The sequence below is a fragment of the Ilyonectria robusta genome, assembly GCF_021365365.1.
Source record: "Ilyonectria robusta strain PMI_751 chromosome Unknown BGZ61scaffold_85, whole genome shotgun sequence".
NCBI classification, from domain to species: domain Eukaryota; kingdom Fungi; phylum Ascomycota; class Sordariomycetes; order Hypocreales; family Nectriaceae; genus Ilyonectria; species Ilyonectria robusta.
This window is the reverse complement of record NW_025764519.1, coordinates 41,992-66,483: the sequence shown is the minus strand read 5'-3', so window position 1 is coordinate 66,483 and position 24,492 is coordinate 41,992. Positions and strand designations below refer to the sequence as shown.

General features: G+C 51.2%; 9 protein-coding genes across 9 annotated transcripts; 3 read left to right on the top strand and 6 right to left on the bottom strand.

The window, feature by feature from the left end:
- Window positions 1–1,119: 1,119 nt before the first annotated feature.
- On the top strand, window positions 1,120–3,103 carry BGZ61DRAFT_487654 (uncharacterized protein; the record flags this gene model as incomplete). Its single annotated transcript, XM_046250002.1, has 2 exons — window positions 1,120–1,525; window positions 1,578–3,103. 2 exons carry the CDS (start codon window positions 1,120–1,122, stop codon window positions 3,101–3,103), a joined length of 1,932 nt encoding a protein of 643 aa, XP_046093634.1.
- A 1,158-nt stretch (window positions 3,104–4,261) lies between these two features.
- On the bottom strand, window positions 4,262–4,810 carry BGZ61DRAFT_375190 (ankyrin repeat-containing domain protein; the record flags this gene model as incomplete). The annotated part of the gene is made up of 1 exon (XM_046242388.1): window positions 4,262–4,810. A coding segment is annotated over one exon (549 nt), but the record flags the coding sequence as incomplete, so codon positions are not given.
- Window positions 4,811–4,819: 9 nt separating this feature from the next.
- Window positions 4,820–8,096, bottom strand: BGZ61DRAFT_524570 (uncharacterized protein). The gene is made up of 5 exons (XM_046252656.1): window positions 7,996–8,096; window positions 7,753–7,935; window positions 6,630–7,636; window positions 4,991–6,579; window positions 4,820–4,959 (listed from the first exon to the last, which is right to left on the bottom strand). Exons 3-5 carry the CDS (start codon window positions 7,600–7,602, stop codon window positions 4,954–4,956), a joined length of 2,568 nt encoding a protein of 855 aa, XP_046093632.1. The 5' UTR covers window positions 7,603–7,636; window positions 7,753–7,935; window positions 7,996–8,096; the 3' UTR covers window positions 4,820–4,953.
- Window positions 8,097–8,362: 266 nt separating this feature from the next.
- BGZ61DRAFT_375223 (uncharacterized protein) lies at window positions 8,363–8,686 on the top strand (the record flags this gene model as incomplete). Its single annotated transcript, XM_046242390.1, has 1 exon — window positions 8,363–8,686. A coding segment is annotated over one exon (324 nt), but the record flags the coding sequence as incomplete, so codon positions are not given.
- BGZ61DRAFT_468999 (uncharacterized protein) lies at window positions 8,529–12,029 on the bottom strand. Its single transcript, XM_046247918.1, has 6 exons — window positions 11,530–12,029; window positions 10,928–11,465; window positions 10,713–10,828; window positions 10,433–10,656; window positions 9,069–10,378; window positions 8,529–8,994 (listed from the first exon to the last, which is right to left on the bottom strand). The coding sequence occupies exons 1-6, from the start codon at window positions 11,934–11,936 to the stop codon at window positions 8,740–8,742; spliced, it is 2,850 nt and encodes a 949-aa protein (XP_046093630.1). The 5' UTR covers window positions 11,937–12,029; the 3' UTR covers window positions 8,529–8,739.
- A 3,772-nt stretch (window positions 12,030–15,801) lies between these two features.
- BGZ61DRAFT_231024 (uncharacterized protein) lies at window positions 15,802–17,125 on the bottom strand. Its single transcript, XM_046238219.1, has 3 exons — window positions 16,419–17,125; window positions 15,975–16,356; window positions 15,802–15,909 (listed from the first exon to the last, which is right to left on the bottom strand). Exons 1-3 carry the CDS (start codon window positions 16,969–16,971, stop codon window positions 15,900–15,902), a joined length of 945 nt encoding a protein of 314 aa, XP_046093629.1. The 5' UTR covers window positions 16,972–17,125; the 3' UTR covers window positions 15,802–15,899.
- Window positions 17,126–17,937: 812 nt separating this feature from the next.
- BGZ61DRAFT_468982 (uncharacterized protein) lies at window positions 17,938–19,283 on the top strand. The gene is made up of 5 exons (XM_046247917.1): window positions 17,938–18,058; window positions 18,111–18,171; window positions 18,264–18,363; window positions 18,416–18,832; window positions 18,886–19,283. Exons 2-5 carry the CDS (start codon window positions 18,114–18,116, stop codon window positions 18,926–18,928), a joined length of 618 nt encoding a protein of 205 aa, XP_046093628.1. The 5' UTR covers window positions 17,938–18,058; window positions 18,111–18,113; the 3' UTR covers window positions 18,929–19,283.
- Window positions 19,284–20,931: 1,648 nt separating this feature from the next.
- On the bottom strand, window positions 20,932–21,614 carry BGZ61DRAFT_576664 (uncharacterized protein; the record flags this gene model as incomplete). The annotated part of the gene is made up of 2 exons (XM_046256228.1): window positions 20,932–21,401; window positions 21,452–21,614. The coding sequence occupies 2 exons, from the start codon at window positions 21,612–21,614 to the stop codon at window positions 20,932–20,934; spliced, it is 633 nt and encodes a 210-aa protein (XP_046093627.1).
- A 1,520-nt stretch (window positions 21,615–23,134) lies between these two features.
- BGZ61DRAFT_487648 (uncharacterized protein) lies at window positions 23,135–23,662 on the bottom strand (the record flags this gene model as incomplete). The annotated part of the gene is made up of 2 exons (XM_046250001.1): window positions 23,135–23,419; window positions 23,468–23,662. The coding sequence occupies 2 exons, from the start codon at window positions 23,660–23,662 to the stop codon at window positions 23,135–23,137; spliced, it is 480 nt and encodes a 159-aa protein (XP_046093626.1).
- Window positions 23,663–24,492: the final 830 nt, after the last annotated feature.

Genomic DNA, 24,492 nt, shown 5'->3' with positions numbered 1-24,492 from the left:
CAGGGCTTGGTACGCCGGCCTCACGTTGGGTGGCCCTTGGTCCACAACAATCCATGCCCGGCGCACCCGTTCCGGTCACGCGGAGGCTTCCTCGTGTCCAACGGGGAGCCAGCCGGTTGTTGGTCGTCGGTTGCCTCATCTCTATTTCCCGAGAAGGAAGGTGGACGTGTTGAGACGATAGCGCCAGTGCTGTGACAAGGCGACGGGGGTGTCATACCCTCGGGGGATGACCGATCATCACCAAGTGGCAGTGCGGTCTCGTCTCATGCAAGCCGTCGGACTTCTGTGGCACTCCTGATAACCTCCACTGCAAGCGATAGGCTCGATTGCCCCTGGACCTTGTCAAATCTGCCTTGGCCGCGATCATGAGACGGATCTAGAGCTGGCTGAACTGCCCGAATGGAACATGAGGGTGTGCTGGCCGCATAAGGGGGATGGAGAGAATTTCCACGGCAAGATGCGTTATGACTCAAACTGCAACAGCGAGGGGTAGTGATGGTGTCATTCTTGCCGAGGATTGCCAGGCATGCTCGGGGATGACGCGTTCGTCTTCGATTACGATGCTCGAGCGCCCGGATAGAATCGCTTCCGGGCGATGCCATCCAATGGAGACGACGAGAGGTAGCCAGCTGATCAAATTCTAGCAAGCCGTGTTGCGGGATGAGGAGAAGGAGAAGGATGTGATCCTGCCAGGCCGTTCATCTCTGCGCTGGTCAAACCAACCGCCTTGCCCGAAGAGGTAGTTCAACCGTCAGCTCGCGAGCCGGCCGGCGAGAAGGGGGCTCATCAGATGAATCTCCGTGAGCTCACCACCAACAGAGCCACATCACCGACGTTTCTATCCATTTCCGTGCGCATCGAGTCGGTCCGACCCTTCTCTCCCAAGTCCAGCTGAATCAGACCCCTGTTTTGGGGGTCCGCTAGCGAGTCCTGTTGGCTCGACAATCGAGGCGCTCTCGTTCCCCGTCGAAGGAGGGTGGCTTTGCCCTCGTGGGTGCAGAGGAGAGAGTGACTCGATAAAAGCTGGAGATTCTCCGCTCCTGGATCGTTCTTGATCCTGCAATGCTTCCTATCCATACTTCTCATTCCTAAACAGCTCTTTGCTTTACGCTCACCATCATGAACCATCCCTTGAAGATCAAGCAATGGAATCCTTCGAAGCCAAAACGAAAGCCCAATCTTCGTGCAAGGAATCCCGAGCTGCGGCCAGTCCTTTCTGATGCCTCCTTTGCTCAGTCTATCGCATGTGACGCGGAGAATCCTTGGCCTTTTGTAGGCGGGGAGGACTTGGCCAATGTCGATCCCTACGCGGATTTCCCGTCGATTGAGGAAATCATTGACGAGGTGATCCGTTCCGCCACCAGTGACAGCGCAAGGGACAGCATCGACACACCGAATCATACCGCTACCCCGAAAGCTATCTCCAATTCCATTCCCCCCTATCCCGGAGGTGGGGGAGCAGGTGACAGCGTCAAGACACTAAGTCTTCAGAATGACACGCCTAATCGCGGCAGTAATAGTCAAGGTAGTGTCCCAGAATCCCTATCCTAAGATAAGAAGCTTACAAGGATTGATAGAGATTGCCATTGCCATGGACAAAGATCAGGGTATCTGTGAGATGTCTCCCAAACACACCATCGCCCCGGTGGCCACTCCCGACTCCATCCCGGGCCGACAAGTTGATCTTGATGATCTGGCTGGTGGAATGCCGACTGCATCCAAAAATGTAGTCCCCCCCAATGCGCCGTTGCCATTGGTCTTGGGTGGTGAAGCGCCCGACAATAATCATCAGTCCTTGTCTGTCCTCGCTCAACCGCCTCCCGCGGCAACCGAGGTTGAGAATCATACCCCGCAGGAGGAGCATAGTGACAGCACCGAGCATGGAGACACCCTGGAGGTTGATCATTGCGGGGACATTGTTGAATCGACCCCCACTGAATCGGGTTTTGGGTATGCCTCACCCTACCCAACGGATACGTCTCTCTCGTCAGGCTCAACCACACCGTCCACGCCTCCCTCACCTTCCTTACTTTCAAAGGATGAGACGCTGCGAAACCCTATCCAGGTTCAGGGCACTTCGGGTCCGAGCGGCCTTGTACCAATGGCCATGGATCTCAACCAACACGCAAGCTGCACTCAGGAGCCTGAAGTCTGCTCTTCGCGGAAACAACCAGTTGATGACATGATTGGGGGGGGCCGAGGCCGTTGTGGAGGCGATGTTGAACCTTGTTCTACGGGGTTAGGAGGCTCCCGTGCACCGACCCCTAGACGAAGAGCCCGAGGTTCATATATCCTCCATGGTGATTACTATGAGAGTGACGACGGCGACGGCGACGACGATGACTTTGACGACGAAAGGGGCCAACAGTCTCCAGAGCCCGACGGGACCGACAGGTCAAGGCGATGCAGTGGGAGTGTTCCTATTGAGGCCTTGCTCGCCGATGCCAAATACCGTCGTGCCCAGAGCACCGAGGACAGCGAGCGGGATCATGATGGAGACGAGGATGAGGATGAAGCTTATGGAAAGCGTCGACGCAAACGCCGTCGTTCCCATGAGCCCTTGGCTAGCATCAAGCGCCGTCGCTATGGGCATACCACTCGCCAATGCCCAACGAACACCACGCGATCGGTACCAAGGGATCGGACGCCGACACCTCGCATGCTCAGCCCGTCTTCGTCATACACTACATCAGACGATTCAGATACTGGGCATGATTTTGCGACATTTCGGGAATGGCAACTTGACAACGTCATACTGAAGCGGGTTGTCCTCAACGGTGTAGCCACCTTTCAGTTACAGTTTGGTTGGGACATGTGCTCGAAGCATGACAACGCGGTTGATGCTGTTCCTGACAGGCGCCACCGAACATCTACAGGCTCCACCGGCCGAGTACATCGCGGCGAAGGTGCGAAAGCCAAGTTCACACCGGAAGAAGATAGGTTCCTCCTTGACTTGAAGGAGGGCGAAGACGGCCAGTCATCTCCACACCTCACCTGGTCGGAGATTTATCGGCGGTTCAACGCGAGATTTCCAGGTCGACGATCATGTGGGTCTCTTCAAGTGCATTACTGTACGAAGTTGAAGGGCCGAGAGGAGCCTTAGCATACGGTTAGCAGTATTATAATTTATACATTTGTTGGACTTTTACTATCTTGGTTACGTGTTTTGTGGTTTGCAGCTAATGACCGAAAACATGGTAGCAAAACACCCGATCACCAGAACCAATAGCATTCACCCATTACGCGCCTTCGCCCAGTCAAGAGAGCACCACCTAGCCTTGTTCCCCGCCCTTTTCCTCGCAGCCTTGCGACCACATGGGTTTACACCGCAGCGTTTACCTTTCATTCATACATAACCTCAAGGCAGTAGGTGTCAAGTTTCCCGATGCAGACGTTCAGGGTCTAACACTAATCTCCCAACGCAGACCGCCTGGCCCGTTGGTCTTGATGAGTCATCAGGAGCGACCGGGTCGGCTTCCTTTCCACTCCTAAAGGTTGTCATAGGATAATAGTCCGAGTTATAAAAATTTCGATTAACCGGCCCAACCGAATGCTAAAAGACTCTCCTTGTCGCGTACTTCGCTATCATGAGATGACATGATTGGGAGAGCGCGATCTTTCACAGCCCAGCCTCGAGTCCGTATTTAGAATCTTTCTCAAGAACTTTCTCAATAGGTGAAGATTTCTGTATAAAGGTGTTGAGGGAGCTTGAGCGGTTATCTCATTCCTCTTTGTCATTCCCATGAGCCAACTCGTGATCGTCTTTCAAACAACGGCCTCCAATCTTATAGCAATCCGAACAAATCCCAAAATCCCCACCGTTGCACACTCCACATCTGTAGAAGCTCTCATCTTCCGGGATGCTCAAAGTGCAAACATCGCAAAATCTGGATGTCCTATCATTAAATGTCGGGCTCACCGCGATAGATTCGTCATCGAACACTAGTATGCCACTCTTCTCTGCATAGTCAAGTAGCACTTGCTCCATGTCGGTATCCCCACATCTTCTAGCCCACCACAATGAAGTCCGTCCGAAACGATCCTGAGAGTCGAAGGCGACTGGTCCAGTAGCCAGCAGCACTTTGACTACCTCTATGCGAGAATTTCGTACCGCTATCGATAGCGGTGTCGAACCATAATGATCTTCCTGGTCGGGATCAACTGAGTCGTGACTAAGTAGTGCCATTGCGACGGTGTCATGTCCGTTCTTGGCCGCATAAGACAATGGTGTCCGGCCAGTATTATCTTCTGTGTTCGCACCGTCTTTTGCAATCAGCAGCTTGACCACGGCCACATGCCCGTTCTCGGCAGCCCACGATAGCGGCGTCTGACCGTATCTATCATCCTTTGTGTCGACGTCGACCTTGCCCGTATCGAGAAGCATCTTGACCACAGCTTCATGCCCGTTCTCTGCGGCCCACGAGAGCGGCGTCTGACCGTACTCGGTGTCCTTCGAGTCGACCTCGGCGCCCTTCTCGAGCAGCAGCTTGACGATGGCCTCGTGCCCATTACCGGCGGCCCACGATAGCGGCGTTCGACCATATTTGTCCTTGGACTCGACGGCGGCGCCCTTCTCGAGCAGCAGCTTGACGATGGCCTCGTGCCCATTACCGGCGGCCCGCCATAACGGCGTCTTCTGACTAATTTTTTCCTTGGACTCGACGGCGGCGCCCTTCTCGAGCAGCAGCTTGACGATGGCCTCGTGCCCATTACCGGCGGCCCACGAGAGCGGCGTCCGATCATCTTTGTCCTTGGGCGCGACGTCAGCGCCCTTCTCGAGCAGCAGCTTGACGATGGCCTCGTGCCCCATCTCGGCGGCCCACGAGAGCGGCGTCCGACCATGCCAGCTGTCTTTCGCCTCCATCTTCGCGCCCTTTTCGAGAAGTAGCTTGACAATGACACGATGGCCATAGTACGACGCTAGCATGAGATCCGTAAAACTTTCGGTAGTCCTCATACCTGTAGTCTTCCAATAAATTGTAAACCATACCGAGTAGCTCTTCGAATCCGGATCACAAATTCTCAGAGCGGAAGGTACAATGGCAGCGACATCGATGATACCAGCCTCGCGGAAGTGAGCGCCCCAAGTTTTGGCCGAGTAATCTAAGAAGGCGTGCCTATCGACGGAGTGGCCGGCTTCCCCATTCATATCTGTCGGAAGGCTAACGTCGGAGTTAAATAAGTTTAAATAGAGCACGCAGAGCTCGGCAAGAACGGCGTGTGCCTGGCGAGTAGTGATGGAGTGATGCCAACGTAGGTCCGACGGAACAGTTGTAGGCGATGCCAAATCTGCGAGGAGAAACTCGCGAGCAGTTTGATGAAGGAAATAAATCTTGCCATGATGGATTGAGACGAACAATCCACACCAAGATCTGAGACGCGTCTTGAAGTCCTCGTCATCCTCCAGGTCGAGGTCGTGAATAGACTGTGATGTGTAGTCTATATTCATGGCAACGTTCATTTCCGAGAGGGTTAGCGGCCGGCTCGCCGCTAAGATAATACTCAAGGCTTTCCGAACCATCGGATCTTCCTTAGTCTTATTAAGAATTTGCTCATATGCCTCATTGATACTCCTCGGAAGTGTTGCAATAGTAGACTCGACCCCCTTCAGTGTCTTTTTAAAATCGTCTCTCTCCAAGTAGTTGAACACAAGGTATACCCAGAGATAAGTGCGGTGGGTAGTCCCCTGTAGTCTTTTCTCCAGGTGGCTCTTGATTTGGGGTGAGAGGCGCTTCTTCCTCCACAGCTGATTGATCCGGCGCGTAATGACGTGATTCACCTCCTGGCTGATCGTTTCTGACTCTTCCTCTCCTGGGATACGGATATTTGGAAAAGCCTCCAATAGGCCGCGGAACTTGGACACGATCTGATAATACGGGCGGCAGGTTAGAAGATACTTCAACTTGTCATGGCCCAGATGGTCGCTGCGGAATTGGCTCTCCACATTCCGCATCAGGTCCGCAAACTCTGATTCGGCACATTCGTCCAGGGCATCAAGGACCATGATTACAGGTCCTGCCTGGGGATCTTTTATAGCGTTTCGTAGAACCTTCCAGAGGGATTCTGTAGAGTTGATCAAACCTTTCCCATCCTTGCGGAATTGTGTCATGGCATGTTCGATCAGAGACGACTTCTGAGAAAAGAGTTGGTGAAGCAGTGCGCAAAGTGCTTGCCGGACGGTGTTCTGGTCTTGGTCTTTGAAGAAGAAGTAGCAGATGGTTGTCGATCGTGGCAGGCCGTGGTCGATCAGGTACTTGGCCAGCACCGACTTTCCACAACCAGGATCCGCCGAGACTAGCAGGGGGCCAGACTCTTGGTTCAACCACGTCTGGAAGTGCTCGTGCTTGAGGAACCACATGCACGTGTCTTCAACCCTTTCTTCCACTCGGTCTTTATACCACTCGTATGTGGGTGTGAGGCGGAACAGCTGGTGAACCCTTTCTTCTTTTTCAGACAGCCTCTCCTTGGCGAAATCTGTCTGGGCTTGGAGCTGCTCCTTTGCTGTGTCCCGGGTGTGCTTTGCAATGTCCCGATCCTCCCTTGCAATGTCTCGGTGCTCTTCTGCAACTTCATGGAGGCCTGTACATAGGATTAACATGTATTAATAATATTCTAAGACCTTGGCCTACCAGATAGAATATCGCCGATCTTCTTTTCAGCTTCAACCCTGTTTGGAGCTATTTGATAGAGAAGATCCTTTGCATATGCAGCAGCCACCATTGCTGCATAGCCCTGCCACTCCTTGTTCTTGTGGGAGTCCGAGTAGTCGCATATACCACGAATGACGAGACAGGGAAAATGGTTCATCAGCCCAGCCGCTTCCATTTCGAAACAAAGAACGTCCTTTTCCTCTGAAAGTCTATCTCGAGCCGAAGCGTCCTTCATCAGTCGGTCTGCTGAAGCAATAAGACCGTAATGAATGGCTGGGTTGTCTTCGTTCTTGGTCCTTTCGGGTCGCAATACCAAGTTTGATACATCATCACTACAGATCGCCGCACAGCTTAAGTCGTGAGTAACTTCGGGTTTGAATAGTCTGTCGGCACCTGTTTCTGGCTGTTTGTACTTCCCCCGGAGCCTTGGGTTCTTCTCGAGAATCATGTTGGTAGTCGCTGCGAGTTGATGCCCTTTCCTCTCGTAGCGGGCCTTGAGTCCACTCACTGTCGTCCGAAGGAGGGTTGGTGGCTGGTTTAAGAGCCCTGTCTCTTGGAAGTCCCGTCCTTGTATCGCTTTACCAAAGTCGTACCCGAACACCCCACCCTTTCCATTGCCAGCAGAGCTGACCACAATATCCCCAAGACGGATATCATGCTTTCCAGGCGCACCTCCGGCGATGCCGACCATCAAACCGATTCTGACATTAGGAAAGCTGTGCAGCATATCTCTTGCAACGCTTGCGGCAGAGGATTTTCCGTACTCGTTGTCGGGCAAGACGGCGATGACGACATTGTGCTTCCCAACTTTGCCTAGTGTGTAATGGTTGGTGTCATTGGGAGACACATATTCCGGTCCTTCGTGTTCTTGGTCGAGAAATTCCTGCGCGGCAACGTACTCCGTAGTTATGGCGCAGATCCAGCCAACGGTGTAGTCGTTCGGATTAGACATGTTCGCTCGCAGGATGATCCAGACGCAAAGTGAGCTACAAAGGACAATTAGTGTTTGGTCGCCGAGGTTTCTCAGAAAGAGCACTTGCCTCTACCTGGACAAGCTGGATCCGCCTGCAGACCGCTGTGGTCGCCAAGCACAACAACCAACCTGACAGCGCAACTTGTCCCCTCTAATCGCGGGGGTTCAGTGGGATTTTAGGATCTGCGCTAAAGTTCGATTGACAGAGCGTACAGTACCTCAAAAAAGAACAACGATTATGAATGAAGCCAGGACACCGCGACCTTCGCTCAAACAAAAAGCGGTTGGGCAACATTAGGCAGAAGCAAGCCGCTAAGAAATTTATCATCAGTCATGTGCTGAGGCCACCCCCCCTCGACCGCGGGCGCTTACTCGCAGTTGAATGGGCACCTCTCGCCCAATAATATCGTTCTCATGCTAGTACGGCAGGGCGCATCACACGCTCTTCACCAATCATGCGTTATTGTTGTGTCTCGTCTCTTCAAGGGTACTCGAGTTCGTGCTTCCCCATCGCCGACGTGTTCGGGCTAACAAAACTGTCAATAGAGTTCTCCGTTCTCCATCCCAGCCAGTCGAGTACGAGAGGAGCATGGCGCCGACGCGTCGCGACACGATCACGACCAGCCTCGCCTGCATCGTACCGCACAGAGTTTCGTGACTTGGCCGCCGCGAGTCGTCGAGTCACGACCTGCATTGAGGAGGAGCTCGACCTGGAGCGACCGCCAGCATTCACAGCTGACTCTGGGTCGCGGGGTGGCCCATGCCGCTGCGTCCGCTCCACTACCAGCTCGTGCCCGGTCGGGAGATCTTCGTCACGGAGCGTATGGACCTGGATCTCGTCTGGCCAATGGGCAGACGTTCCTCAAGGCCTTCTTACGCTTTCTGCCCTAGCCTCGCTTTGGACCTGATATTGCCCGCGCGAAGTGGCGTGCGGCAGCACGGCTGGCGGCAGTGCACGGATAAAAGTGCAGGGGAGGAGTTCGAGGCATTTTGCGGGGCTTCTTTTTATCCTACGCCGTGCGCACGAGAGCGACATCCGCATCTGTCTCTCTCATTTATGTAACCAGCGAATTTACATTTTTTCCACTCCTTCAACATCCTACTCTTCCGTTACGGTTAAGTGAAATCTGCAAAAACGGCCGAAAGTTCAGCAATCAAAGGCAGCCGAGTCGAGAACTTCTCGCCCCTAGCCTTGCGCAATTCATTCACGAATTCCTCGAGAAACTCCTTTGTGTGATCTGTTCCTTGAAAACCGAGAATGTCCAGGTTCGTCCAAGAGTCAGGCTGCATGAGGAAGAGATCTAGGCTGGAGTACATTTTGTCCTCCTCGTAGTCGATTCGAAATTTCTCCCCGCTCTCAAGGACGGAATCCTGGAGCAACTCGACGGATTAGTATGGGTTAAGTTTCCAACTGGGGTAAAATATCATCTTTTGTTATAGCTTACCGGGGGTTCATTCGTTTTGTCACTCGATTTTTGTTTCACGGATTCAATCTCACTCTTCTTTGCAGACTGGCGTTGTTGCAAATGAACCATCAACCCATGCTTGACTTCTTGGTAATCTCGTTGCACCCAATCATGCATCTTGTCGCTCAAAGCTTCCAATTTAATTTGCTCCGAGATGTCCCAGAACGTTCCTTCCGCATCATCATCTTCGTCGGTTGAATTGGAGCGACAGCAGGTGTGGCGAAAGCCTGCCTCTTGATAATACGTCTGACGGAAGACAGATAAAGCAAAGTCCTTAGCTTCCACTAAAAGACCCCGATCTTCAAGTATGAGAAGCCACTCAAATATCCAGAAACCATTGTAAAGTCGCGAATGAAAGAATTCCATGATATCGAGTTCCAGGTTCGAACCAGGGACACAGCCACCAGGCGAACAGTTGCAGGAACAATGGTCTCTGATACCGACATTAGCTCCGCTGTCAAGAAGAATTTCCAGGATGTCGAGGAGGTCCTTTTTCTTGTTGTCCTCTGAGTTATGTAGAAGACCAAGCAACCTGTGGAGGACTGTTTGACCTCGGTTGTTTGTTATGTTGACCTGTGCCCCCTTCGCGATGAACTGCCGAAACAAAGACGGATTAAGAAAGCGACCAATAGCAAACAATGAGTGCTCGCCCAAATTATTCCTGTGGTTGAATTTTAAAAATCCTGAATCAACAAGCATACTTGCCAGCTTAGGGCTATCTGCAACGTGCATCAGTGTGCCACCATCTTCGAAGCAGATATTCATTGAAGTCAGGTTGGAGAAAACCTTCAGCCAATATTTCCTCCAACCCTCTGTGATACTTGTTGAGTCATGTGCGAAGAAGCAGTCTGGCCCAGATGCAAGGAAGATGCTAGGGAACAATCTGGGGAGCAGGCTGCGGTCCTTCGAACTGATCAAGTCAATGGCACACCAAACCAAAGACCAATGATCTCGGATTGCGGCGTACATGATGAAGTCGTAGTCATTCAGCTTATCACGCATGACTAGATCTGCACCGTGATAGATGAGAGCTGTAACTGCTTCTGAAATGTTCATGGCGGCAGCATACATCAAAGGAGTGATGCCATTTTTATCGCACACGCTAGCATCATGACCCGCAGCTAGGAGGATAGCCAAGCGCTCTGGATAACGCACAGATATATGGAGAGGTGATTGCCCAAGAAAGTTGACATGTGCCTCTAGAGGCTGGGCTTTCTGGACGAGCAGCCGAAAGTCTTCTTCAGACCCGTGTAGAATCACGTTGTGAATGGGTGGGCTGTCCCCAAAATCTGTGAGGAGTTCGAGTTAGACAAGTACACACACGCCCCATTAGCTAGCATTACCAGGGTTGGATTTGAGAACTATGCCCATATATTCCAGGTAAAACGGGTCTCCTGGTATTATACGGACGTACGGAGCCAACTCTGGGTCATGCACGCAGGGTTGCGGCCATGACTCGAAGCTGGGAGAAGGAGTTGTGCTGAAGTCGCAGCCAAGAGAAGTGACAGCCTCAATCATTTCGAGATGGCGATTTTCCGAACTGAACGATGCACAGCTGTACATGAGACTAAGACATGGTTCAGCATTGCCACGATAAAGAATGAGTAGAGACGTAAGACACACCTCGGACTATCAACCCCTTTGGTCAAATGAAGTTCTTCGACAAGGAAACGTAGCAACCGAATCTGGGTCTCTATTTCAATGCCGGAGTATCCCCATCCTCCGTAGGTTATAGCTTTCTAGAGCCGACGGAATCGATATTAGCGACGTTGATGGCAAGACTAGAATGAGACACCAACCTCGAGATAGCCCATTCCCTGGGGGTCGACTTGACTCACAAATGCCGGATCTGATCTGTAAAGCTCTCTGAACTGGAGTTCTGCCTCGTCCCACTCCAAAAGCTGTTCTGACAGCTTTCTTAAAATGACGAAGCCCGGTGCGGTATAATTGACGACACTCTCAACTTGCAACACTGGTTGAAGCCAGTACTTCCCTGGCTCCACCGTCATATCGAGTCCAAATACGACTGCCCATCTCACACCAAAGCGTGAAAGCGCGACCCGAAGGCCGACTCTGTAACGTTGAGCCGAACACCTGACGTTGTCGCAAGTATTGAATATGTTGGCCAATGGGGCGTACTGAAGGCGCCAAAACCTGCCGCCTACCACACGCGTGATATGGCATGAGCAATGGCAACTTCGGACCGTACAATGAGCAAATCGGTACCGAGGGATATTTGTAATTGGAGGCAGAGTATCATCATGTGGTTTGCTCGTTGGCGAGATGCGGATGTGTGAACTATCTCCGTCACTGTCCTCAGGGACCGCGATGCGGAACAACTTCTTCATGGCGACGTTTTGATGGATCAAATAAAGCCTGTACGCATTAATATCCGAGGCCGACTAAGAACACGTGTGCGTGCTGGATTGGGATGCAGTACAGAAGGAGGTCTTGCTTGACACCTGTAACCGCGCTTCGGAGCTCTTCAAGTTCGGTATTCCACCTCTTCGATCGAACTACTGCACGAACAGCATTTATTTTTGATGGCCTGGCCGGGATGTTCGCCGTGAGGATTGTCAGTCGGTCTGTTAGATTCGCTGCACGACTGCGGCATCTCTCCAAAACGATCGGCCCCATTTGTTGTTCCAGGATGCCATGCGCCTCGGCCTCGAGGTCATTCAGCTGCTCAGTGATCAAATCGAGGTCTTCCATCAATGCCGAAATGTCACCAAAGAGTCCTGCTGCATTTTGGTGACGTTGCCGTAGTCGTTTGACCCCTTCTGCCAGTTGCAGAGCAAGGGACGCGAGGCCAGCGCCGCTTGCCACGACAGCCACGACTTCTGCCATGGCAGGGTTCGATAGCAAATTCAAACTGAAGCGAGCGATGTCACGATGGGTGAAGGATGCCAAGTATAGATTGTTTCTCGTTGAGAACGGTGCCCAATGCTAACAAGCCTCTCGTGAGGCTCTCTCACAATCAGGCTGATGCGGGCACCAATGAGAGCTGCAGATGACTGAAGCTGCGCCCTGACGTTATCGTAATTGAGCAACTATTTCTCACCACCAGGGCTCTAGTCTTTGGCACAGGTTCAAAACTGTTGTCCTTCTTGAAGAACAAGGCCGCGCACCGGATGATCCACAGCTGGGCGCTCTTCTCGACAGAGTACGTGTCGGGCTCCAAACGGAGCAAGACCTCCACCTGCTATTGACGGAGCGCTATAGGGTAACTGGGAAGGGACCCAAATGATTGGGCGACACATTTTAATATTTTCGAATTATCAACCTGAGCTAAGTGGTATAAATAATAGAGTCAATGCGTGAACTGGCTTTTTGATTGCTCCATGCTGCCAAAGATGGGAAGCAAAGAGTGGGAGATAGGCTTGAGCGCAGGCATTATGTGCTCATCACAATGTTTAGCCGGTGGCTAATGTGGCTGTTGATTTGGCCAAGACGTACCTTAAGGGATTTCCCGGTGATCTGCCGGATCTGGTGATTCGCCGGACTTACACCAACTTGCATTCCAGACATCAATCTATAATAGCTCCACAGCCGCAGTCCCAAATCTTCCAAAATTAAACACATAATGAAAATGCAACTATAAGATATGTCTCAGTCTATTTCGCAGTCATCAAGCCATCGTGGTCGCTTGCTATTCCGCTGCGGCCGCCCGGTACCCCGAAATGCGACTACCATCTCCCGATCACTCTCAACAGCTAGACAGGGTCTTTTCGGACGAGCGGTACGGATTGGAGTGGTCGCTGCCTTCCCTTTTCGGTTGTCTTTTGGTAGATCTAGGGCCTGTGATGCTACCGGCGGCTCTGGTATGAGTGGAAGAGCGACGATTATCTCGTCTCGAACGTCCGGACTCTTCTCGCGGCCTTCAGAAGCCACCCGTCGTTCATGTTGCATTTCATGTGCCATTTCCAGATTGCGACGCTTAAGTTCTTGTCGAATCTGTCGATTGGTCTCCTTCTCTTGCTGCCTGGCCTCCCTTACCTGCCGTTTTCTCTCTATTTCCGCCTCTCGTTGCCTCCTCTTCTCCAGAGCGAGAGCTTTTTGCTCCGCCGCCTTCTGCTGTCGCTGAGCCTTTTACGATTCCTTCTGCAGAACCTCCTCTTTCTTTTGGGCGTCCATCGCCGCTTTCTTTAGGCGGGCTTGAGCGACTTTTGCTGGGCTAAACACCTGAGCTGAATTTGGATCTGTACGATCAAAGAGCAGATCTTTCAGAGCTTTACCGCGCTGTCTGCGCTTCTTTTCTTGGCTAATTGTCTCGCGGAGTCCTTGATTCTCATATCGAAGCAGTTCAACCTCAGATTGCAGGCTTTCGAGGGTGTTCTTCAGCTTTCGGCTGTTGCGGTCAGCATCGATAGAGGATTTGTCGACTACTTTGTCAATAAGTCGGCGTAAATCTCGGGCCGTAGGTTGCTGAAGGGCTAGTGATTCTACCGAGTCGCTACCCGTATTCGAACCATCATCTTTTTTCTCAGTGATCTGCGATAGGACCACTTCTGGGTCAAAAGGCAGGAGACCAGTCCGTTTCCACCCACTCGCAATGTTCTCGGAAGAGAAGGAAGTCTCAAATGCGTTCCAAAATAAAGTCCAGAACTCACGTTTCGATAGGCCAATAAGGCCTTGTGTTTTTGCTGTCCACTGGATAAGCTGATTTGAATATGCGGTCGAAAGGGGGCTGAATAGCGACACGTCCAAGGGTTGCAGCCGATGCGTGGAATAGGGGGGAAACACCGCAACGATAATCCGGTGCTGGTCACACCACTCCAGAAAGTCCATATTAACATGGCTAGAGTGGCCGTCGGTAATAAGAAGGCGATAATCACGACCGTTTCGAGCTTTTGCCTTAGTAAAGCGATCGAAAACACCGACGAGCCACTCTTTTCCAAGCTCGTGATTTGTCCACCCCGTTTCTGAGGTGGTAAAGAAGGCTGATTGATGTTCTGGGTCAAATTCATTGAGCCAAGAGTCCTGGACTTGTCCTGGTTTGCCTTGATAGATGAGGAATGGGGGCAGCGATGTCATATCCTGGCTGATGCACGCCAGGAACGTAATCCAAGATCGATTACCATCTTGCGACGCACCGAGCAATTTGCCTTGCTTTTTGACGTTAATGGAAAATACTCTCTTCGTTCGATTGATCACACCCAAGAGAAATCCTTTCTCATCCGCGTTATACGTGTTGCAGGGTAGGATGTTATATTTCTCGATTTTTATGCGGATCTTCCACTGTCAGTTGTGAAAGGGAAGCTTCGTGCATTGGCTTACAAGCTCAAAATAAGCCCTATACCTAGAGGCATTATCGGCTCTCTTTCGCGCGATGTCCAACCCGTCGAACCATATACAACCTAACTCATCTCGATTGCGTCGAACGAAGCTGTACGGCCAGTCCTTTCCGACCTCGATTTTGGCGATATCCTGGGCGAAGTTCTTTATCATAGGTAAGGTAGGGGGAATTCCACGCGATGAAAGCTTATGAATATAAGCGATAAGATCCCGTTCTTGTTGTTTTAATAGATGTGACTTATACAAACTGTCGGCATCTCGTCTTGACCGCTGTTTGCCTTGATGTCGGCGTCGCAAGGTCGTCTCGTCGCAATTGAAACGCCGTGCAGTCTCAGCATAATTAACTGATTCCGACGATTTCAGGAAATCAAGGGCCTCATCAATCGGCGCCATGGTTGTTGAGTAATTGTCGATTGATGTCGAGTGTGCGAAGTGGCGGTGATCCGGCGGATCACCAGATCCGGCAGATCACCGGGAAATCCCTTAACTATTGCCCAACATTGACTATGTCACGTGCTGTTAGCTTTCAACACCTAATTTCTAAGGCAGAAGTACCTAATACCCCGCTACCCCAGCATTCTGCTACGACCCAGAACAATGCACAACCTAAGCGAATTTGCAACGCCTACATTACCAGATTTATCCTTTACATCGCATACTCATCTTTCGGAATCTTCCCAAACTTGGCTCTATCATGGCTGCTGTGGCCAAGGGTTCCGGAACGCGTATCCGTGCTTGATTGCGACGATTGGGATAAAGACAACTTCCGAGGTTTAGCCTTGGGAAGGCCACAATCACCACATTTGTGTCCCTGTACCTGTATCTGTAGCCCCCGCTTCTCTGCCTTTGGGCAAAGAGAAATTTTCATGCCTAGTTCCCGAGGCCATGCTCGGCAACGATGAGCAAGAAGTCGGGCCAGACTCTTTGGCAGAGCTTGACCAGGTCTTACATACTTTCGAGCATTCTGCCGCGCGCGCCAGGTGGAATGATGAGGGAAAGGGTGTGGCGACCCTAGACCAGGGAGCGGAAAACGTGAAAGCGGCGTGTCGCGAGCTCAGGAAATCTCTCTTGTCTATGAACAAGGTAAAGCAGTCAAAACATAGTGGCGGCGACCCATGCTGATAACCCACCCAGATCAAGGAAAACGAGGATCGAGTCGGAGCCATTGTTCGTGCTGAAGGGCCCTGTACGATGAAGGTCAAGCAGGACACGTACGTCGTTACCGTAGCCGTGCATGGAGATGGCCAAGCGCCGACAGCTGGGGCCACTTCGCTCCCCGAAAGAACCATAACTCGTATCCACGACGGGACTGTGTCCATCAATAGCCATACTACGGTGTATCTGGTGCTTCTTGGGCATTGACACAAGGTAGTTGGGCTGTCAAGCGGCTAGGTGTTGAACAATCCTGGCAGATCTTCATGGAAAGCATCAAAGTCGGCCAACATGATGTGTGTGGTATCAAAGGCCCCGGCGTCTACCGCTGTTTCCATCTCGACGGCACTGGGCGCGAATGCCCTATCGAAACCTGATATCATAAAGGATTCAGTATCAAAAATGTCGGCAGCTCGTGTCAAAGGTGGATCGACTTGCTCTGTCGCAGCATGTTTCGGCTCGCAAACGCCCCGAGGCATTACATGCATTCCCTGGGACCCAAAATCTAAGGGTTGATATCGATATTCAATTGCCTCGGCGGGTTTTGTTGTCCTAGATTGGTGGTTTCGTGGCGCTTCGCTGCCGCCTCCTCCATCACCTAGGGTGGATGTTACTCTCAGCGGCTCCGAGTTTGCAAACAATCCAGTGTCATCCTGGGTTGTATAGCCCCTAATGGTTTCCGTGGGATCTCTTATCGTGTCTGAGTGTGTCGATGGTTCCCGCGATGACTGGCGTTGTTTTGACATCTTTTGTGCTGCTTGGTCATCAACAAGTTTGCGTTTTCTTCTTTGGACGAGGCCCTTAGCATTGTCCTTGTTGCCTATAATGTCAATATTCTGAATCAGCTGAAGATTCCACGACTTTGAATCCACCTGGACGTACGTGGTGTTCCTTTCGCGTTCGTCCCGCGACCTTTCCAGTTCCGTGGAGCTGGGACATGCTTTGTGGGTTTGTCTTCTGGCGGTTCCGCCGCGTCAGTCTTGGACACAATGAGGCTAAACTTTGGATGAGCCTTGATGCATGCCGTGGACTTGATGAATGCACCCAAGTCGTCTTTGTCCAAGCTTTTGATCAAGCTATGGACCTCCCTGTCCGCCTGGCAGGCTGCGGCGAAGGCAACCAAGGCCCTTGTCCCTCCGGCCTGAAAAATTCTGGCTTCAAGTGACTTCTCATCCGCCGGGACCGTCTGATCGGCTGCTGATACTTGCGCGGATTTGACAATGGACACGATATGATACGGCTGGTGAGCTGCTGCGGTTTGGATGGCGTCTCGAAAATGGCAACCAAGATGGATGCGAACCAAGTGATGATTCTCGAGAGGAAGAGAGATGAGGCTTTGCAAAATTTCCTCAACACGCTCGTTGTTCCCTTGGAAGCTTGACCTAGGACTTGAGGTACGACTGTTCCTGGCAATGAGGGGGGGCTGAAGAGACATTCCAAAAAGTATCAAGGGCCCGAAGACTGCGCTGCTGGCACGGCGTTCTGGTGCAAATAAAGTGTTTTCCCCTAATGTGATTACAGATACTGTGTTTGCACCTAATCTTGGGGTAAATGAGGAGTTTGTGACGCGTGTCTGGGTAGTGCCTACACCTCATTGGCTGAAAGGTCTCATGCAGGGATGACATAAGCGCTTCTGGCGTTGCTTCACAGCCCATCAAGGAAAGATGCTGTGTTTGCTCCAGATCTTGGGTAAAACAGGGTGTTTGCACTGAGACTTGCATCAAATCAAGTGTCAACACCATATTCAGCCTACAGACGAGGGAAGGTTCCAGGGGGCAAGGATCTTTTCCCGACTTGGGCTAACCGAGCACCAGTCTGTGAGCCATCGGCAGCGGTGGAAGTGTGATTGCAACGCTAGGTAAATATAGAGGGCTGCTTGGTTGGTGATAGAAAATGGCCACCCACCATTTGCGTCACCTTTGACTCTCGGCATATCTTCTCCGTGTTTTCGACCATTCCTCCTGTAAGCAACACTTTGGGATGGCTGAGCTTGATGACCCTGGAGCGACCAATCCATTAGAGGCTGAGGACCAATCGGCCGACGATTCCGGAGTGGATGACGTATGTTCTTAGCGTCCACAACACTGAACTAGACTAATCTCATTCCAGGTCGCAGACGACGCGTCGTCTACTCAATCGATAACATCGAGCATACTCCAATACCGAGTAGAGAATGGCAGGAGATATACTACCTACGGGAGCGGGGGTGAGTTCTCGCATTGCTACCTGAGATTAGCTCGCTCACCTCACGGCGTTCGGGTAGAGTATTCACTTCCAAACGACGAGGTACGTACGACGATGGTAGCAACTGACAGCGGCCACTAACAAGCGCAGCCAGAACAAGAAAGGCTAGGTGAGTATCGAGTTGTTTTCGTCAAGACTACCCGGCTGACCCCGAATTGACATAACTCACCACATCTGGACGCTAGTGGGTGAGAATAAGCTGTACCAAACTCCTCTGAAGAATCGGAAAAGGATTCTCGACGTGGGTACAGGTACTGGCATCTGGGCCCTTGACGTTGGTATGTAGTCCCTCCTAAGGCGTTGTGAGTGAGCTGCTGACTTTGCGCTAAGCGGATGCGCATGAGGAGGCCGAGGTCATTGGCGTGGACCTTAGCCCCATCCAACCGAGTTGGTAAGTCTTTCATCCACGATGCATCGTTATTGCCATTTATCAACACTACCCAAGGGTTGCTCCTAATTGCAGGTTCGAGGTGGATGACTTAGAGAAGCCCTGGACGTTCAAACATCTGTTCGACTTTGTGTTTGTTCGCAGCATGATTGCAAGCTTTAAAGACTGGCCAGGTATATTCGATGAAGCATTTAAGTGAGTCTCCCTCATGACAGCAATATTGATACTAACACGACGCTCTCCATAGAAACATCGAACCTGGAGGTTACATTGAAGTTCAGGATAATGTATACCCGCTCGCTAGCGACGACCACACGATTAGAGACACCAATATCCTGCGATGGTCAGAGCTCATGGTTGAAGGCGCAGACAAACTTGGTCGCTCCATCACCGTTGCCCGCGATTTCAAGTCGATGCTTGCAGACGCAGGTTTTGTCGACATCGTGGAGAACAAAAAGCGGATTCCTATGAATGGTTGGCCGAAAGATTCACTATACAAGGAACTAGGACAGTGGAGTCACTATATGCTCCGCCATGGCATTGAAGGAATCTCGATGGGATTGTTGACGACAGTTTTGGGTTTGCCTGCTGAACAGGTACACGTCCTTCTGGCAGATGTCAGAAAAGACCTCTCCAGTACTAGGATTCATGGCTATTGGGATACGTATGATCCCCCCGACAAACATGATGGGCATGACGCGACTGACAGACACTCAGATATTTAGTATATGCAAGGAAGCCAGAGAACTCAGCTGGTTGAGGGCAGCTGAGGTAGTTAGATCTCAAGTTATAGCATTCAGTTCTCGTTGGGGCAGTAGGTTTACCGTCACCAGTACTATTAAGCTTGATAGAGCTTGGCTTTGAAGTTGCCTTGACAGAGTTGGAGAAGTGCTATTATTGTTAAAATTTGACTTGTTTCACTGGCTCTACTTGACTTCTTTGGGCTCAGAAAGCCGACTGTCGTCATATTTTATTCGTTGTCGTTACAGTGCAGCAGCTAGGCGCATAGCGAAGGAAGCCAGCATCTGTCACACCAGCCAGGTATCAAAGCAGCTTCGTTGAGTTGTTTGTTAGTAGGGCTGTAGTGCTGAAGGACACTATTAAAGCGCTCGAGGCGGTAAATTAGCCTCGACTTACTCATGTAGGCTCTTATTTGTGGTGAATGAATTACAGACGATGACGCAGACCGGTAACTCAAGCCGGGGCCCTGGATAATAGGCTAGCTAGGTGTCGTAGTGAGCAACCACCCTCGACAACTCCTCCATCCCGTGGCAGGGTTCTTCAGCCAATGACTACCCCGTTTTATCCTACCATGCTAGTACCACGTCGCTTGGTCGAGGCGGCCGCATAAGTGTGACGGCACTCTCTTGTTGTGAAGTAATTACAGAGTTATGCTGACTGCAGTAGCAAAGATAATATCCTAGTTTCCCAGCCCCTAAGCATAGAAAAGCAGAGCCGCATTCGCATGCCATTATTTGCTAAGCTAGCTATAGCACGCGCCAACTTTTATTGAGGCAGTGTAGAATACTCAAAGAAGGGTTTCAAGTTAAATGTAGATTCCTACAAATCAGATCCCAGGTTCACTGTGGATACCGTGGCGTATTTGTGTCTTATATCATTCGCCTTCGGTGAATCCTCCTTGCGCCACATCTGCATAAACTGTTCACTAACCCGAGAAAATACAACTGGCGGTGACCGACCGCGTTACAGTGCTGGCTGCAGGAGCAGCGGCCTAGCTGGAGTTCCGGATTGTGAACTTTCCCGCAGGTCAAGACGCACGAACCCCTGAATGTGACAACGTATGTGTTGATGCGACAACCTGGTTGAACAGCACACGGGCCTTGACTTTCGCCCAGGTATAACAGGTCTGGCATCCCCGCCTGAATACATGAGGGGTCAAGTATTTTGCAATTACAAAAGTCAGTCCTCTTAAACCTCCCTTACCTTACAATGGTGAGTTACCTTGAGGCCGTGATCACGTAGGGCGCAGATACTCATCATAGTCAAGGAAAACGTTTCGTCTTCGATCCCAGCAACCGATTCGCTTCGAGGCGATGTGATCAACGGACGGCTTCAGTTTTCAGACCTATCACAGAAAGAATGGCAGTACACGAAGGACACGTTACTGGGCAATGCCTTTTTTTCTGGCCTTTCTAGAGAGGAACGTCGGAAGTTAAGCGAAAGGCTACTGGACATGGAAAGGAATAAGCTTAAAAGACCCTGGGCAGGAGTAGGCAGTCTGAATTGCAAAGAATGCAATGCCCCAAAAAGCAATTGTTCGGCCAAAAGCTTTGCTGAGGTGGCATATTGCTCTACATGTTGTAGCAAGCTCTACAATTGCGAAGCGCCGTTGCTCAAACACCCAGCACGACCGGTTTACAAAGTTGGAATCTATCTTCACACCACCCCTCCTTCCTTTCCACTTCTATAGGTTGCCATATTACAGTAGGGTAGTCCGAGTTATAAAATTCGATTAATCTGTTCCACCGTATGCTGAAAGACTCTCCTTATCGCGTACTTCGCTATCGTGAGGTGACGTGATTGGGAGAGCGCGGTCTTTCACAGCCCAGCCTCGAGTCCGTACTTAGAATCTTTCTCAAGAACTTTCTCAATAGGTGAAGATTTCTATATAAAGACGCTTGAATTTCAGCGAGTGTCATTTGAGGTATGCGATAAAGGAATGACATAATGGTAGAATCCAACATACTGCACCTATCTGGGCTGGCGGACATAAAGGTAGAGCTGGTCTTAGTTTTATAACATCTAGATCCTCTTCTCGGACGGTTCTCCCTGGCTCGCCTCTAACCGCCTCTTGTTCTGCTCTTCCAGGAGTCTTAGTTCTTCCTGGAAGTGCTCGAGCTCCCTCTGTATTCCTGGTGGAACTGGCCGCCCCGATGCAGTTCCCAAGGTGTTGCCATCCCTTTTCGGCCTCTTTACCTGTTTCTTTTCGATCCTTGACCCTCGAATAGTTCTGGTAGGTTGGTTTGACTTCTTCGCCTTGCGCCTTCCCCCAGGCTTCCGAGTTGGACTGGTGCCATGGCTAGGCTCTTGAAGGGGCTCGGGTTGCAGAGCTGCAGCAAAAGCTTCATAGCGTGTGGGGCTGTTCATTTCAGTTAGAGTTCCAGGGTCTTCACCGTTTGGGAAGAACTCAGGCCCCCATCCTTTCTCGCTACAATGTTCACCCCTAGGAGACTGATGGTGACAGCGAGGGCCCTGAGCACGCACGACATGGCCTGCACTTGCGGTCAGAAGCTTTCTCGTAAATACCTAGTAGAGAGCCAACCTGTACTATCTCCATCGGCAGGATCGACTGGATTTGGATCGGTGGGAGTGTTCGCCGGAAGACTGGTATTGTGCTTTATGAGAGGCATGTGATTCAAGTTTATTTCCTCCCTCCCAGGGCGCTCGTGCAGAGAGGGGCTCTCCCCCAGAATAGGAGAAGACATTGTTTGTAGTTATAAATCTCAGAAGACGAAGTCTAGGAGGCGGTAGGATGGGAGGACCGAGAGCAACGGGGAGGAGACGTGAATTTATGTTCTCTTGAGCTGAGTCAAGCCCGTGAACAGAGTTCTTGAGTCAAGGAAGGCGACCTGCATGAAGATGGCGTGTCACACATGTGATGTGAACATGGAAGGAGGCTGTCTCAGCCCGGCTACATAGCCATGTCTGGCCAGGCAGCAAAGAGATACAGGGAGGGATATTTGCCCCATACGGAAAGGATCCGGGTATGACGATGCTACTTGATACAACGAGGTAGCGCCCGCAGGATGGTCAAGCCTCCTCCCACAGCCCATTTTGTTTTGCCTGAGCCCGTTGATGACGACATCCTCACCACTCAAGGTGCCGCCGTATGCAAGCCGGTCTGACATCCCTGGGCGTAAGACAACATCCAGACATACCACCGACCCCTGAACCAGCTGAACTAGCTGAAAGATTCTTCACCCTACGATTCCTGCCACACCTCGCTTGGAATGACCATGTCGGCGTTGCCCTGACCCGTCGGTCTCTCCGTGCTGTTTGCCCGCCAGATCGGCATGACAAGAGTTAGTCTTGTGATCATTAATCCATGCCTCAGCTCTGGCGGCCTCCTTTAACCATTCTGCCAGTCAAGGGTGGGAGCTGCTGATACTCCACCCCTCCCCAACATGCAGTTTACACCAACACCCCCAGGGACAGATAACACAAGTACTACGCAAGGTAAAAGGGGCTTGGGCCCCAGTCTTCCAGGGTTTATGGAAGAATGGGGGCAATATTTTCGTGAGAGCCGTCCCTGTTCCCTCGGCAAGCTCTTAGAGGAAAGCGGGAAGCGGCTGCTGTTGCATGCTCCAGCCAACAGACACCGCGGCACCACCTCGGAGAAGTGTCCCATAACGATCTTAGCGGCGATGTGCGACTGACAGGTCATCATGCAAGACCTTGCTGCAGGTTTTTGGATCCGCTGAGGGCTGAGTCCCGCCTGACTGTCCGAATGTTCCCTGAAACTATGCGACAGTTCTCGTGGTTTGAACCTGCTTCATCAGCGGCAAAAACTCCGTAATCCTGAAATGGGGGAAACACTTCCGGGACATGATGCGAAGGCACAGTCACCTTGGGAATAGCTAAGATCTGGGTTATACTTTGATAGAAATGAAGAAGTTGAATGTACTTTAGAAATATATCCGCACATAGCCTATTTGTAGTAATATATTCATATTATATCTCCTCTCCTCTATGCTGACGGCGGATTAGTCCAGCCTGATAAATTGCCCACACGCAAGCTGTGTCAAACTCCTTATTATATGTATCCAATTCATCTTGTGACAAAGAAACCATCTCCTCCACTGATAGCATGTTAATGTCACCGTCAGAGTCTAGGAATCTCCATGAAAACTTCCCGATCACTCTAGAGCTGACGGCTTCGCTAATGTCTAGTTTATCTATGCAAATAGTTAACCTAGCTCAGTGTCTATTGCGGGAGCACACAAACTTATCCGTGCCGTTTTGGGTGGAGGCTAGCGTTTCCTTGACACAGCGCGCGATCGCGATCTTCGTAGAGCCTGGATGGTCTCGGCATTCGACTGAGCCTCACTCGCTTTCCGCGTCGGCGTCTTAATTCGTTTTGAAACTCTAACAGAGATGCTGGTCGGCTGCCTTGAGTTTGCAGATGCAAAATCCAGCTGTGGTTGATGGAGTTGCGATTCTGACCGCACGATATTCTCTGTGAATTTCGCCACTGATCCAACTTCTCTCTCTTGAGGATGATCCATAATGTCTATACTTCAGTTTAGTACAGTCCTATCCGGGTCCATTTAACACTTACATTTCTATCCGTTATCGGATCACTTGCCAACTCAATATAACCCTCCGTAATGTTGAAAGTACCCGACGGAGCCTCAGGGGAACTCGGCGATAGTTGGGTGAAGTCCGTGAAGATTTGTAGGCAAGGGACAATGGGTACCAAGAAAGGGGGTTTGGTGTCGAAAGATGAGGAAAAAGGAGAGGGTACAATGTCCATTTAAGCAGTCCAACGGAGAGCTTCAGGCCGGGAGTCCCGTGGCCACTACGTCAAAAAGGTTCGGATGTTGATTCACTCACCTGTACATCCCCTAAATGAAGAGGCGGCCAAGAGCCAGGCCTCCCACCAACTCAATATCCACTGACTCTCCTTCCATCACATTCGATACGCCCCTGACCCCAACCTCTAGTATTCGTTCCCTTACTGAGAGGCCCTCTATTATTGGTTACGACAGGGCTAATTGTCACCGACCGGCGCATCCTGAGACGGACTCCTCCTCAAAATGCGCCTCGTGTATGCGCGGATCAAACCCACGCCGTAGAGTTCTCGGGCTGTGTACCACCCTTGGATCCTAAGCAAGGGTTTAGTTGACTAGAATCATCTTCTTCGGCTTTCGACACAGTTCCTTGAGTTACTTGGTTGGTGAAGAGGTGGTCTCCATGGCTGAGCCGTTAATGTGAGCTGAGAACGAGACCCATGTCCCCTTAATTCTTCTGACTGCCACCCCTCGCTTGGCATGATCATGCCGATGTTCTCCTCAGCCTCTCCATGACATGATCTGACTGACGTGTTGAGGCATAATTCCTGATTCTCAAGTCTGCCTTGCCTTTGTGCAGGTGCATCGAGTGATACCAGCTCTAGACAATAAGTCAAGCACATATGGGGGGAGGGAATCCAACCATTGAGTAGCGTGACTCCCTGAAGTTCCCCTATGCAGAAGGTGCCCCTTTCCCCTCGACATACTTGTAGTAGCCACTCTGCAATGTCTCAGCCAACATATACCATGGCACTACCCCGGAGGAGTGTTCCATAACGATCTTAGCGGCCAT